This window comes from Mugil cephalus, chromosome 1 (assembly GCF_022458985.1).
Source record: "Mugil cephalus isolate CIBA_MC_2020 chromosome 1, CIBA_Mcephalus_1.1, whole genome shotgun sequence".
NCBI lineage: Eukaryota > Metazoa > Chordata > Actinopteri > Mugiliformes > Mugilidae > Mugil > Mugil cephalus.
In genome coordinates this window covers 47,513,876-47,529,045 of record NC_061770.1, presented here as the reverse complement: position 1 = coordinate 47,529,045, position 15,170 = coordinate 47,513,876, and the positions used below count along the sequence as shown (strand labels likewise).

The 15,170-nt window shown below is 44.7% G+C and overlaps 1 protein-coding gene across 1 annotated transcript; it reads left to right on the top strand.

The window, feature by feature from the left end:
* The first annotated feature begins 2,719 nt into the window (after nucleotides 1-2,719).
* ankrd53 (ankyrin repeat domain 53) lies at nucleotides 2,720-15,091 on the top strand. The gene is made up of 8 exons (XM_047592421.1): nucleotides 2,720-2,834; nucleotides 7,458-7,566; nucleotides 10,094-10,207; nucleotides 10,463-10,565; nucleotides 11,613-11,812; nucleotides 12,167-12,331; nucleotides 12,407-12,527; nucleotides 12,656-15,091. The coding sequence occupies exons 1-8, from the start codon at nucleotides 2,720-2,722 to the stop codon at nucleotides 13,208-13,210; spliced, it is 1,482 nt and encodes a 493-aa protein (XP_047448377.1). The 3' UTR covers nucleotides 13,211-15,091.
* The last annotated feature ends 79 nt before the right edge of the window (nucleotides 15,092-15,170 follow it).

The following is a 15,170-nucleotide window of genomic DNA, read 5'->3' as shown; positions in this document are numbered from 1 at the left end:
GTTATGTTGTTTTCAGTGGGCAAAGTACAGTAACCAAAAATAGGTGAAGCCGATATACGCACAGGAGGGAGAGCGGAGGTAGAGGTGAGAGATACTCCAGCGCCCACGCCCCCCACCCGTCCTTAAATGTTTCACACCCCATTAGGTCAGAGCAGTGTAATACTGGAGAGGACACAGCTGAGGAGAGGACCGGGGAGGGTTTTAAAAGCCCGTGTTGTTGGCTGTGTGGGTGAGGTGAGATGTCGTTTCCCCTCACTGCCTGAGAGCAACATCGCAGTGATATGAAAGCGTGCAGCTCCTCAGCAGCTGCCGAAGGGGTGGAGGGACGGACCTGGAGGGGAGCAGATCATGTGGAAGATACAGAACGTACTGGCACTTGCATGGTCCAACAGACAATCCAGATGTGCGCGGGCGGGAACTCGGAGAAAGTCCATTCGTGGCTGAGACGACGTTCGTCAATACCAGCTGTGAAGCAGCTGTGCTCACTTTTCTTCATTTAGTATGAGTTACTGGTTACATAGACACTAGAGTTCCACTAACAACTGTCTCATGTGACCACGTCGATCTGAACAGACCGAACCGATCGGGACGAGTTTTCAGTCGGATGGAGAGGGGTGGCGTAAAGCAAACAGAAAATATTAGCGGCCATTAACCACGTTAACAACACGTTTCTCTCTTGCTGGCATGAATCCATCCTCTCTGCTCATGTTCGCCCCACGTGGGTCACACATCAGGAGACATGAGAAGTTTCCCAGAGGGATGGGCAAACGATGTCCGACAGGAGCAGTGAACACACGGGTCCGTCTTCTTCTCTTGAGTGTTGTCAGTAAAGTCGGGGGAAAGGACGTACACCTCTTTTATATTTGCAGCAGACTCAAAGATCTGCGGTCAGAACCACTTTGCAGGTTTGTGGGACTGTTTAGCACATATCATCCACAGATCATTTCATTTGTTGTCCATGTAAATAGATAAGCTGAAAGGTTTCTTAAGGATTAGTAGTACATGTATTAAGAATTCAATGAGTTTGAACATTAACATAACCAAAGATTACAGCTTTAGCAACAAATAAGAAGATTAAAAAGCATATGTTATATGTTTCCTATCATGCAAATCATTTTTTACTGGAAACCAGTGCATCCAGCTTGTACTGGCACTTAAATGAACTTGCCCTACTTAATGTGTACATTCATACATTGCCATCCAAGCAACTGGCAACACTGAGCATGCTCGTGGCCTGGCTTTATGGGTCATATCCTCCTCCTCCTCCTCCTCCTCCTCCTCCCCAAGGGCGCTCAGACACAGCAACAGACAAGGCATGCACGCATGTCATCCACATGTTTTCAAATGAAATAAGATCATATAGCACATGTCATGCGACACACACAAGATGGTAAATCTTGAGCCCTGGGTTCGACTATAACTAACAGACAGGGGTGGACGTACTGTAGCAGAAAATACCACCGAGGCGACTGCTCCACACGCTTGACACTCACACCACGGTGAACTTTCACTGGGCTACCGCTGCGCACACATGAGCTTGCAGTGATAGAACTAGTCCTCATCTTTTTAATCGCTCCTTTTATTTGCTGCAGATGTAGTTTTTTACTGACCTCCAGTGGTTAAACTTCCCGTCCTGCCGCATCCCTGACCACAGCCATGAAAGTTGCAGCAAACTAGAAACTTCAAAAACCAGAGCGGAGCACTAAAAGGAAAGTAACTCACTCGCTTTTTCAGCACTTACATCCATTACATCTTGTAAGTCAGTGAGTCACTTTTAGATGAATTAAACATGCGAACCGGAGGCTGAGCCCGAACCAACAACTAAACAGCAGCATTATCAACAAAATAAGCCTTTTTTCTTTTTTTTCCTTTTCCAGAGCAGCTCCCCGTGACTCACACTGTGACCTTGAACAACTCTGAACATGTGTGTCTCTGTTTCGCTCGCATGCTGTTCAGTACATGTACAACTGTACATCGTGCATCATCATGTCTCCGGGGGAATTCTGCAGTGCTTTCAAAACTCCGACCCACTGGTGTTTGAGACGAGAGAAAAGCGTGAGAACATTGTAGCCCTTTAACACCGCCTCTTTGTCCTCTCAGGATCCTTTCAAACCTCCTCTCTTCCCCGCACATTAGTATTATCTGAGGTGAGAAGACACCTGAGAACACAAGGGGCTAGACTCTGGTCCGAGGTGCGACTTACTAACCTGATTTCTCATGCCCAGACTTCTTTTCACGCTTCCAGCACAATTGCTAAGTTGACCCAAGGTCAAGCATCTGGAGATACCCTCACCTGACTCCGAGAGGCTACAGTGAGCATGCTCGCGAGTTTTATGGGTCACGTCTTCTTCCCGGGGGGCATTACACACACCTCGACCATCGAGTCTCGGCGAACACAGACAGATGCATTGCATGCGCACATTCACGAATTAAATAAGATCATATAGCTCACAGAACGTGATACGCACACGTTCACGTGGCCTGTGATCAAGAGTACATCTGACAGAGCATCTGAGCCATATGTCCAAACGCCGCACGTTACGACTGACGGCAACATACATGAAAGAAACCCGCGGAGCATGTGTGGACGTGTTAAAAACACGTTCGCCGTGGTCACAGATACAAAGACTCACACATACGTGAGCTATAATGCACGCGGCACAGTAGGTGTCTGCCTGCAAACGTGGCTAAAAAGGCTGAGAGAGCCCAAACATGCCACATGGCATCAGAGTCCACCGCTCTGCACCCCGCCGACATCGGGACCCCCAGTAAGAGGAGCCGGGCAGGAAGGGTGGCAGATCTCGGTGTTGGCGCTACGGGGGATGCCAGGGGAGGTGAGGATCACACACACAATGCCAACACACTCTCAGTACAGAGTTAACAACTTAGACTGGTTGTTCTACTACCTACTGTAGGAAGGTTACAGCTTATCTCTTTATCTGAGTCAGTACTTTTACTTGAAGCTCTCAAATCAATAAAATTTCAGAAAAGGAGTTGCATCATAACTGCACAAAACCTGACAGCTAGAACTTTTCACATTCATGCGGCTATTTGGCAACAGTCAGTCCGTTTACATGGATTATTGCCTTAATCCGACTTTAACTGGACAACTTAAGTGCGTGTAAATGCGTCACTCAGACTAATATTGGAGTTCTCCTTATCCGCTTAAGACATCCAGATAACGCAATTGGAAATCAATTTCCTCTGGCATATATACGCCTTAATTGGAGAACTGGACAACTCATGGGTGCATGCTCCACAAAGTCTGCATTGGCGTATGACCCCGGAACAAAAACATTCAAGAAAGCCAGCCGGCCAGATCTGCTCGGCTGAGTACCTGGCACTTCCAGAAGACGTCACAACGTAGGGTATGTTGACGTCACATCTTATAATTGGATGGACAACAGGAAGAAGCGGAAGAGAAGTTAGCAGTTAGCGGTTGTTATTGAGGCAGAGCAACTTACTTTCCAGACATATTGTTAAAAATAAATTAAACTCGTGTTGTCTAACCATGAAACGATCTCGCAGTCCGAGCCGAACTGAGCCGAACAAACGCGGCGAACATATAGCTGACGTCATCTAGAAGTGCTGGATGTTGGATACTCAGCCGAGCAGATCTGGTCCCTGCACCTGTCGAAGAACCACCTGAGGGATAGCACACATCTTACCTGGATCTGTGCGCACATTATGTACGAAATTAAAAACCTGTACTATTATCCATTATGTAGTTGTTTGAAATGAACGATTCTTGTTTATTATATGACGTAATAGGTCAACCAGAAAAGGTGCCATATTAACCTGCTGAAAAGACACATATCGCCACCTAGTGTGGAGGAGGAGGACATGTTGCCTCAGTTATTTGATTTTCTCTGTTGTATGTAAACTGGGACAAGGATCGAATTCAGAATTTCGCATTTGGAGCATAGCTCGATTATGCATGTGCATGTAAACGCACTGGCTGGCGTCACACAGGCAAACTGCTGTGATTACAGAAATGTTCTGCATGCGCCATCTAAAAAGTTTCTGGTGATCAGCAATCATGAACCGCAGCAAATTGGTTCAAGCCGAGCACTCGCGTCTTCCTTTTCATGCCCAGCAGAGGAATATTGGACTGAAAATTTGAATTTCCCTTTTTTTGTCTCTTTCAAATGGAAGAACTTTGTTTGAACTTTGCATCCGCGCTGTCCTTAAACTCCGCAGTCTCTGAGCCTCAGCACTGCTGATTTTAACATCTGCTCAAAGGGGAATCCCTCTCCAACCTCTTGAACTTATGAACCTATTTCGTAACGAACCTGATAATGTCAGAAATGCTCACTGTCAAGCTAAAACCAAGTCTGCGTTCTCCCTGAAAGCCCAACCTTTTATGGAAGACGTTTCGACAACATAAATAACTTCCACAAAGTGTTTTTTTAAATATATACTCTGCACATAAATCTACTTATGTCATTTTATCTTATAAACAAATGAAGAATTTAGTTGAGTAAGGCGTTTCTCTATTCACATTTTTATGAAAAAAACAGGCCTATGTAACTGTAAATAGCTCTGAGCTCTGCAGCCTATCAACATGCAGCGTATCGAGCGTGAATAACAGCGATCAACATGCCGTACACGGGCTATGTACGTACTTCAAGTTTTATTGGTCCAAATGGGATTCAACGTTTTTTGCAATGTACTAACTGCCACACCACTTCATTATTTGCGGTCGTAATTAGGTAATCGGAGCTGTACAGATCATCCTATCAGTTATCTCCCTGTGCAGACAAATCTCCATTCATCCTCCTCAAGCCTCGTTGTGTTTGTTTTGGCATAATTCCAGCCCCGTGGCTCCGAAAATAAATGAGCAAAGTACAACCATTTTGATTGATAAATAGAAAAAAAAACCTCTGGCTAAAAACACCATTTGCATCACGCGCAGGCCTGTGCGCGTGTTTTCCACTTCCTGTCATGTCATGTTTATTTAAGCCATGTGTGTACGCATTGTAAAGCAGCTATCTGTCTCGAAGCTGTTGTGGCATCCCCATCCCTCTGGCATTTGTATTTCTACTTTATGGTATTTCTACCAGTAAAACATTTTGGGGATGTAATTGGGATGCATGTCAGAAGAACAATGAGTTTTGTGGAGCGCTGCCCTGCTGATGAACCGGGACGAGAGAATGCTCTGTGACCTGGATAGACGAGGAGAGACTATCATATTAGGAAGGGTCCCAGTGTCAGAGGCAACACGCATGCTCGTGGGGGAAAGCAGTCAAACACACACTCATATACTGTACAATATACATATACACACACAATAGCACGCACATGCAGTGTTCACGCTGACAAATGTCACGGTGTGTGAGTGTCTCAGAGCTTTATGTTCATGTGCAGACGCAGCATTCGCTGCCTCTGCCCCTAAAGTGCAGTCTCCTAACAGATAAGGACCGGATGAAGTACATGTAAATTTGACCTTGTTAATGGTGTTGCTGAGCGGTGGATCTTCGCAGCTTTGCACACAATCAGAGTGTGTTCACGCAGCTGCTGAGCCAGTTTCTCATGTGACCAAAACTGTGAAGCTATTTTTATTGAAGGCTTTGAAGCCCTTTGTGGTATCACAAATAGCAAATAATTGTATTTAGTGGATCAGTTTTACTCTTAGATTAGTCAGTCTAAGTCACATTAACATATAAAGTGATTTTTTTTGTCACCCATCGCTTTGTAGCTGACAGTTGGTTGATGCTCCGGCCTCTGGTTACCTAGGTAACTCTCTTGTGTGTGTCCAACCCCGTTCTTTTAAAACGGAAACATACAGAACATATAAAGAATTACTAGTGTACGGCTGCGACTTGCATCTAGGTTCACCTGATGCTCTATGACTATTTTATGGCATGGTGAATTTGGTGGTAAGTCACGTAGGGTGTTTCTCTATACTGAATGTTTGTGTGCATCAGTCCCTCCCATTGGCCGTCACCTCAATCGCGACACCGTAGAGGTGAGATTAGTTGGCTGACACAGTATACAAAAAAGTTGACTAACAACTAAGTTTGCCAACAATGTTGTGGCACACACAATGAGAAGAAAAGATAATACGTTATTGATCCAGACTGAAATTCAAAAGGAGCAGGGTGGTTCGACCAAGGCCTTGTTTTGTTTTTCTTCATGTGACGAAATTTTGTGCAAGGAGAAAATTTAGGCATCTATATGACATCTGACCCTTAGCCTGCTAGCCTTACGCTGTTGATTCATGTTACTTCAAAGGTCCATATTACATGATAACTTACTGATTTTAAATTTCCCTGAAATAAGACGGCATATTTGAACAAACTCAGCTAGCTGCTAATTCATGATTCGACTCTTAGTTTTGCCGAGTGTAACAAAACACCTGTAATCAATTTCAAATCACATTCTTTTAGGATTCCGGTCTGCAAACAATCTCAGTAGCACTAAACTAGCTTTCCGCTCGTAATCAGATTAATTGCACCGCGTTTGATTCTCAGCATCTGTTTTATTCTGACAACTGTTAAAGATTAGTGGATGAAATGTAACAGAGCAGAGTTAAACGCTATCCGAAGTGGAGCCTATGGCAGGCCGGCTCGGAAGATGTGACATCCACCAGATGGACAGAATCCCCCTCAGGTTTGACAGAGGAGAGATGTGCCGCCTTCATGAGAATAATCACGAGTAGCCAATAAATAAAACGGGACAGGTCCGCCATGAGCTAGCTCGAGCTTTGCTATCACCCTGATGCACTGTCGTTCTTCCTTCCCTCTACCTTCGTAAGATTGACCTCTAAGGCCTCTCCTCTCCTTTTCTCACTATCACACTCCTTTTATCTCTCTCTCCTTCCCTCTGGTCATTTCTGCTGAGCTGTGAGGTTTGAGAGGAACATGTGCAAGGGATGTGGAAAAAAAAGCTCAGGATCATGGGAAGGTGTGATGGCAGGACGTCTCTTTGAACCTCAGGGATGAAAGAGCGCATCCTGAAAAGGGGAAAGACGTAAGTATATATATATATATATAAATACACACAAAACTCATGTAGCCAGTTAACAGTCAAGTTAATTTCTTTCCTTCCTCCTCGTCTTCGCATTGTGGACTTTGACTAACGGCTGATGGAATCTACACGTCTAGTGCAGTCCTTCTGAGTGACCGCCAGCAGCTGCAAAGTATTCGCAGCTTTGTGCCGGATCTGAAACCACACACGACTTGGAGAATAACGTGGTCACAGAAGCGTTCGTCTTTCGCATGCTCCAGTTGTGCAACAACTGCACATGCAAGCGTTTGATGCCGCGATAAGTCACACGTGGCACAAATATGTCATCTAGATGAGGGTCTGAGGGTGCTTCAGCCTTTCTGCTCGCAGTTTATTTATCTCACTGTCATTTGATCTGATACCTGTGAATGGCAGATAACCCTGCCTCCCCTCCTCTCCTCTCCTCAGCTCTCCTCTCCACCCACACCCTCTTTCCTCTCCCTAAACAGGCCCTCGTGCAGCACAGCGCCTGCGTGTGGCGATGCTGAGGGAGGTCGCTGTGCGGTCACTGCGCAAAGCCTGGTTGCATTGTGACTCGAAGCTGCAGAATGTGCCACGGTGCATTAGCGCGCTGCCGCCTCGCTGAGCATGAGGGAGAGAGAAGAAGGAAATGAGGGAGGGTGAGAGGAGGAGGAGGAGGAGCTAAAGGATGGAGTAGGATGCGGGCGGACGAGGAGCGGGGTAAGGACAGGAAAGGAGAGAAGAGGAGAGGAAAGTGAGGGCATCAGCGCACTTACACGAGTAGAGTTCAGCAGCCCCTTGGGCACAGGGTCCTTGTAAGGTGGATCATCAAATATGAAGGAACATCGAGGGTGTGCTTGCTGTAGGATCTGCTCTTCATCTTCATCTTCTTCTGCATTTTCTTTTTTTCTTGCTTTATTCCCTCTTAACTCCTTATCCCTGTCACACCTCCCTGTTTCCCAATCACAAAGTCAGTTTCTAAAAGTCAGCTGGATAAGAAAATGTTTGTCTTTTTAAGATGTATATATATATATAACAATGGTGCTATCATTTGTAATAAAATCGCTATATCTTGATAGCATCAGAACAGGAGTTTAAGGCAGTGAGTTGCAGCCAATTGGTCAGGCACCATTAGCCAAGCAGGATATTGTGCCACCAATAAAAACAGATGGCGTGTGGGGGGGCTGATGTTATGCACCAATAGGAGAGCCTGCTACTAGGATATGATCTCATTGTCATCCTCACCCTAAGCAGGTTTAGACAGCCCTGATCTGCTCCGCACCAACTGGACGAGCTGTAGCTAATGCGTGCATGCACGCCGGCTGCACGTAGATACACAAGATTCACTGTACTTTTTTTTTGTTTTTAATGTAATGGGGATTTGGGAACAGAACAGAGAACGTCAGGAGGCACCATGAACTTAGAGTAAACCCCTCACAGCTCGGATCTGAATTTCTTGCAAATTAATCTTCTGTTCATCATACGTCAGAAAGCTTTTAAGATTTGGGGGCTTTTAGGGTGCATACACTCATGTACAGAGCAAATTTGACAGTACACGGGGAAACAAACGCACATGTACCCTCAACTGTCAGAAGGAAGAGGTCACGGCGGGGGTCGCTGTCCAGGGACTTGTGCTGAAAGTTAAACACGAAAGAGCTCTACACCAAAGGCCATGCGCAACCTTCATGAAATTGTGACTGAGGTCAAAGGAAGTCACTGAGGGCACACCAGGGCCGTTCAGCTCGCTTATTATTAAGAGATAGCATTCACTTGCCTGCACATGCAAAGACTGTATACACATTAACACACACACACACACACACAAGGTTCACATGTACTCACTATTCCTGCACCCATGCCTGCGTCACCAAAGTAGCTGAGAGGATGTGTTGTGACAAATTCAAGAGCTCAGGGGAATAGCAGCTTGTAGCAGGACGCCAGGAGTTCATGGCCCGTCCTTGACCCTCCACTGGACACCGATCGCTCTAACAGACAGAGAACAAAACAAGAGGAAGTCACATATCAAAGAACTAAATCAAAAAAAAAAAAATACTGTTTTGAGACACTTCAAGGGAGTGACAATAAGTGGTTTTGATAGTAGCACATTTGCCGGGACACATGATGGATCCTGGACCAATGTAAACTCGCAGGCCAGTGTCATGACACACATTGCGCTCCACAGTGTTGACTGAAGTGCAGTCAATCACATACAGTTCAGTTGGGGGTCAAATGGTCAATAGCTGTGATCAGGGAGGCCTGCCGCATCGACCCCTAAGCCCCACAGAGACATGGAGAATATAACTGTTCCAATTCATACTGGGCGCACATGTAGCGGCAGAACCAGATTGTGGTTAAACAAATGGGCCCTGCGAGGCCTCCACAGCATTGGCAGGATTGATCTGCTTTGCTAAGGCCAAGTACGGGTGGGCATTCGTAATGCACTGTCGATATGAGCCCGTCAGAGAACGTATATGCAGAGAGATGTGGACTCTGCATGAGGGTGGAAGTACGGTTTTCTACCGTGTCTGCAGCCACTCATCTGCTTCTGTGCAGTGCAAGCTATTATGTGGACTCAGAGCTAACACGTGCTGTTACACACTCTGCACGAGGACATGGGTTTTCATTTTGTGTGAGGTAGAAGGAAAGTTCACTGGCTTCTGGATCCGTTCCTCCTTGTGTTTACGAATTGAAAGTAGACTCTTTTCAACAAGAAGGAAGTCCGAATTTTTCAAATAATCTAAGATCAACTGTGAATATTATCAGAAAATGGCCTGCAGAAACTGGGACTTCAGCATTACTTTAGGATTTTTAATTGACTGAGTAGACGGAGTAACGAAGTGCATCAAGTCAAGTTTTGTTCTTGAAAGCAATTTTGAGTAAGTTTCTATTTTATACTATTTTTGACTACATTTCAGATGGGAAAACCATTCATTTACATTTGTTTAATGTATTTGAAAACTAATAACAACCAAATTAGCAGGTTAATAAATATGATAGATGATGGTAGATTAAACAGCCCGCCCGTAAATAAAATGGTTAAAACAAATCATTTAATCGCTAGTAACGGGCAGTAAAGTGCTGACCTATGAGGGTGACCGCTCCCTCGTCACCGCCTTGTCGTCAGTGACTGTATGATTGTCGTAAAGCAGGGTTCGTTTCCCGGTTGCCCCATTTCCATGGCAACCATGGAACCTGTCAACAAAACCGGAAAACGAAGACGAGGGCGATGTAAAAATAGGTAAATAACTATAATATTAATTTAACGCTTATTTATTTCTCTGCATAAAGTAACAAATATTTAAACTCACACTGCATAGTAGTCGAACGATAGCGTGTTACTGAACTTTAGGCAACTACCAGCCTGTCGTGACTAACTTGGCCTGGTTGTTTATTAATCGTTTGCAGTAGAAATGGTTTGACAAACTCAAGACAATTTTGGCTTAAACCTCTCGCGTGTGCGTAGTATTTCCAAACGCGTTGTTTCTTTTGTCAGGAAACTGTCCCACAGAGCTCCGTCGGGCGGGCAGATGTTCCCAGCTGTTACTCGAGGGAGGCAAGAGAAGTCGGTTGTCAGTGAGAACCAGAGGAGCAGACAGGTGGGCATGTCACCGTCACAGTACGTTGTATGCCATGTAAAAACAATATATAGTCAATTTCGGACTAAGAGTAAATATATAGGGACGAAGTATAACAGTAGTCACTAAGTGTTAAATCTTAAACCTGTATGCTAAAGCAGGATGATGATAGGTTTACTGAAAGTCAAGTTGTCTATTTATTTATAAAAGTAAGCAAAGTAAAAGGTAAAAACTGCAAAAAGGGAGTAAGCTACCAACATTTTGCTTTTGCACATCCTGGCAAAATAATTGAAAATACCGGGGTGGCAGTACCAAGTAAGTCCTTTAATTATTATGAGGTACACCACATGCCTACATGTTGTTTTATTTGTCCATTATGGAGAGGGTCACACCTGGTTATGATTGTGTGAGAGGTCGACAGTCTAACACAGGGTAAACACAAAGACACAAACAACCATTCACTCCTATCCACACCTACACTTATTTAGAATCATTAATAAACCTAACATGCATCTCATTAGTATGTGGTAATTAATGTGGGGTATTACACTTCAGCAAGAGGCCAGCTGGCACATTTGTACGTTTTCTTTGTGCTGCATGTTTTTTTTTTTTTTTTCAAGGTGCAAGGTTAATCTGTGATTAATGTGAGTGTGAATGGTTGTTTAGCTCTCTGTCACAGGCTGGGTTGCCTGGCTAACCCCTTTTTTTCAATCACACAACATAAGCGGCAGTAGGCAAATGCAGTTTCACCTTTTCATAAATCTATTATTTATGAAACAACGTAATTTATAGATCATATCCCACATAGCACACCTTCAGCGCTGTGTTAAAATCACCAGATCTAATTGGTTGTCCACAGTAAATGCTTCATGTTTTGATCACTTCTCTGCACATAATCGACCAGGGTGAGGCACAAGAATGAGTTATTAACGAAAAGTAACCGACCATCCATACTAGCAGGACCCTGAAACTGGAACGTCTTAATGGAATGCAGTCATTATTTATGTTGTTAATCGTGTTTAAATGTATAAATATAAGACAGTGTTTAGAGTACACCTTGTCCTCCAGGGTTTACCAGAGCTCCATGGGGCCTGCTTGTACGGCGAGATGACTACAGTTGTGCGCCTGCTGGAGTCCAGGTTAGAGTGGATAAACAGCAGCGACTCCCTGGGTCACCGACCCATTCACATGGTGCTGTCCTCCCAGAGCTCCCCCAACACCTCCGCCTGCCTGAAGTACCTGCTTGAGCGCGGAGCCGACGTCAACGCGTATGGGTCATTGTTTGTAAAAAAAAAAATATTCTTCTGCACAAGTTTTCAGTTTGGGCACCTGTAGTTAGTTTACATCAAATAGACGCAGAATGCAGAATTATTTTCGGCCAAGAAAGCACCTAATTCAAATGACTATAGTAATGTTTTTTTGTTTTGTTTTTTTTAAAAGAAGCCCGGAGTAGAATTTAACCACAGCGAGATGATGCTGTGCATTTATAGCTGCTGCAAGAGATGATTGTAATGATGATTATGATAACAACAGTGACGATGGCGACGATACCAAAAAAACAATGATAATGACACTGAAGATAATCATAATGAAGCTGAGAGGCAATTTTTTTTTTAAACCAGCACCACAGATTCAGGGCAGACCCCACTGCACCTGGCCGCCTCAGAGGACCTCCTGGAGTGTGCAGAGGTCCTTGTGAAGGCCGGGGCGGATGTGCTGGCGAAGGACAGCATGGGACACACGCCTCTGGATTTGGCCCGCATCTGGTGCCGCAGGAAAATAGCCAGGTACTAAAGCAGCTGAAGCAGAGTCACGCAGTTTCGGTTAAGGTTAAAACTGATTCTTTTCCTGCATGTGTGCAGGTTTCTGAAAAGCTGCATGTGGCAAGCAGAGAAGAAGGAGGAAATGGAGCAGAGGATGATGGTTCAAGCTTTGTACCGTGATCTTGTGGATATGGCCAAACAGAATAATCTTAATAAAAAGGTTAGTTTGCGCGATGATGCCTAAATTAATGAGTAAATTAGTCAGTTTTCTTGTTATTCACGGTACATTTTCATGTACTGTAAATTCTCCAAATATCATGATCACTTTCTTCACATTTCCTTTACCAGACACTAATCGACGTGAAGGTGACAGAATGGGCAAGTAAGAAAGGCTTGCCCCTGCTGAAGGATTTCCCCCACAGAGTGCAGGTAAGCCAGTACCACACCAAGTGCCTCTTACCAGAGCAGAAACATACCTGGGGCCTGAGCAAGCACCGCCCAGGACGCCCTCAAGGGGACGGGAGAACCTCCGCCAAGCAGCAATCTGCAGCCTCGACCCCCAGGCCGTGGACAATGTTCATGGGTCTGCAGCCAGAAACCCCCCCGAGAGCGCCGGACCTCAGGGACACCGTCACCGTGTGGAAGGACGGTTGCGGTCGGCAAACACAGTATATCACCAAGTGGGACGGCACGGCTCGCCCCACGCCCAACCTGCCTCTGGACGTCCTCGAGCGGGCGCTATTCCCAAGAGCCTTCCCTTCCAGGATCGCCTCCCTTCAGCACTTTGAGCCTAAGGACATTGTGGAGGTCCAGCATCGAGGACACCCTCAGGGGCGAAGCACATCCCCCTGGACGGAGGTGGCCATGCATCTGGCTGAGGTGCTGGAAGCTGGACACTACTGAGCTCCAGAGGCTGTACCTAAGAGGCTTCAGCTAGACCTAGAATCGGTGGACAGATGTAAAAGAAGATTGCATTAAAACTACTCTAATATTATAAAATATTTACCAATTTGATATTTAACCTTTAATCTGATATCAAAATAAACAAAGAACCCAAACTATGAATGACTTAATCACATAACATCAAACATTTCCTTTCAAGATATATCCAGCGTTCTCGGTTCAGAGTGAGAAAATTAAAATAAATGCCACACTTCCCGAAGCTGCACCTACAAAAGCAGGGCGAACAGAGAGGTGAGGGAAAGGTGAGAAAACCTCAGTGAACTGGGTCACCTGTCACAGATGTGTCCCTGCACTTTCACTGATCCCCCTCCAGGGAACCGAACGGGGATCCAGGTGAGGGCTTGTCAACAGCGCGCGAGTGTGAACTGTGAGCTGTCGTCTGTCAGCCGAAGACGTGCGTACGCGTGTGCACGGTTTTGTCTTTTTCCTTTACTTTATGAAGAACTTCACACCACACAGGCATCAACCTGCTTCACCCTCTGTGACCAAGCCACATGGGTCTCGGAGAACATAACACCACTCACCTCAACGGTCCGACACACACACACACACACATTCTTGACAGAGTAGAGGTCAGGCTGTGACCACAGTTGGAAAATCCATCATTCTGCAAACAAAATGTAACAGTGACTGAATGCGTTGAGCAGATTCAACTGTAAATAACGCAGATCAGCACCTTTATTTATTTATTTTTGCTTTATTTCCTTGAAACCTGTGAAAAGAACTATTTAATCCCAGTTATTTCAACACTTCTTTTATTACACAGCTGTGTTCGTACCTGCCCTATGACAAATCAGGATAATTGGTAAAAGTAATGTCAGCATTTGTAACGTTTCATTAGAATCACTTTGAGCAGCATTTGCCCCCCCCAGAAAAGGTAAGCTTTAAAAGGTTCAGATCTTGAGATGTGTTTTGCATTTTCCTTTGATGCGAGGTTCACTCTTGGGTCAATGTACAAAAATGTCTGTTATCACTATGAATTCTTACAAAGAGTCCAAAAAAAGACAGACAGGCGGCCACAATGGTAGTGATTAATGAGCTTTGTTTTTGTGGCCAAATGTCGCCAATCCAGGGTAGGAGACATCACTTGAACGTAATGGTTTAATGTTATTCCTCCAAAGTAACTTTATTTAACCCCTGTTCACCAATACAGCAGTGCAGTTGTTGCACTGCTGTATTGGTGAACAGGGGTTAAATAAAGTTACTTATAGTTACACAGTTACACATATCGCCTGGTAATCAGAACAGGACTCCATTGATTCCTTACTAATTTTAATGTCAGTTGTTTCTTATTTTAATTATTCTTAGTCAACACTCGTGTGGTGACTTTTCCATATTTCTTACACCATCCTATCTAGGGCCATTTCACACCAAATCTCAGGCGAACTTACAGCGATCAGCCACAACATTAAAACCTCGGACTGATGACGTGAACAACATTGTTCATCTCATTACAACACACTGTTCTGCCTTCATGCGGATGATACTTATACACTGGGGTGTATCGGGAAACTGAGATCAGGGCAAACCAAGACATTTTTTAAATGATCAGATCAGGCTTCAGTCAAGCTCGATCTTTTGGAGTTATTTGTTTTAGGTCCAGCGCAAGTCAAAACCTGTGCCGCCTACAAAAAAAAAATATATGCAAAACGGTATACACTGAGCAGAAAACTGCATTGAAACAACAAAATGTTTCCTCGAGAGAACACATGTGGAAGAGAACGCAGGTTTTCAACATCTGTTGGAGTCAGAAAAGGGTGACTATGACCATTCACCTCCACCCCAGAGCAACAACACCACAAAAACTGCTTTGCAACAGTTTAAAAAAAACACAGATAAATTAGCTCAAGGTCTGGTGTCTAAACCGCCAGGTTCCCAGATTGATTGAGTGAACGTCTTA

Coding starts and splice junctions, on each gene's coding strand:
- ankrd53 (XM_047592421.1), top strand. CDS start 2,720: ATGGCATCAGAGTCCACCGCTCTGCACCCCGCCGACATCGGGACCCCC. Junction 12,332..12,406: donor TGCCGCAGGAAAATAGCCAG/GTACTAAAGCAG, acceptor GCATGTGTGCAG/GTTTCTGAAAAGCTGCATGT. Junction 12,528..12,655: donor AGAATAATCTTAATAAAAAG/GTTAGTTTGCGC, acceptor TTCCTTTACCAG/ACACTAATCGACGTGAAGGT.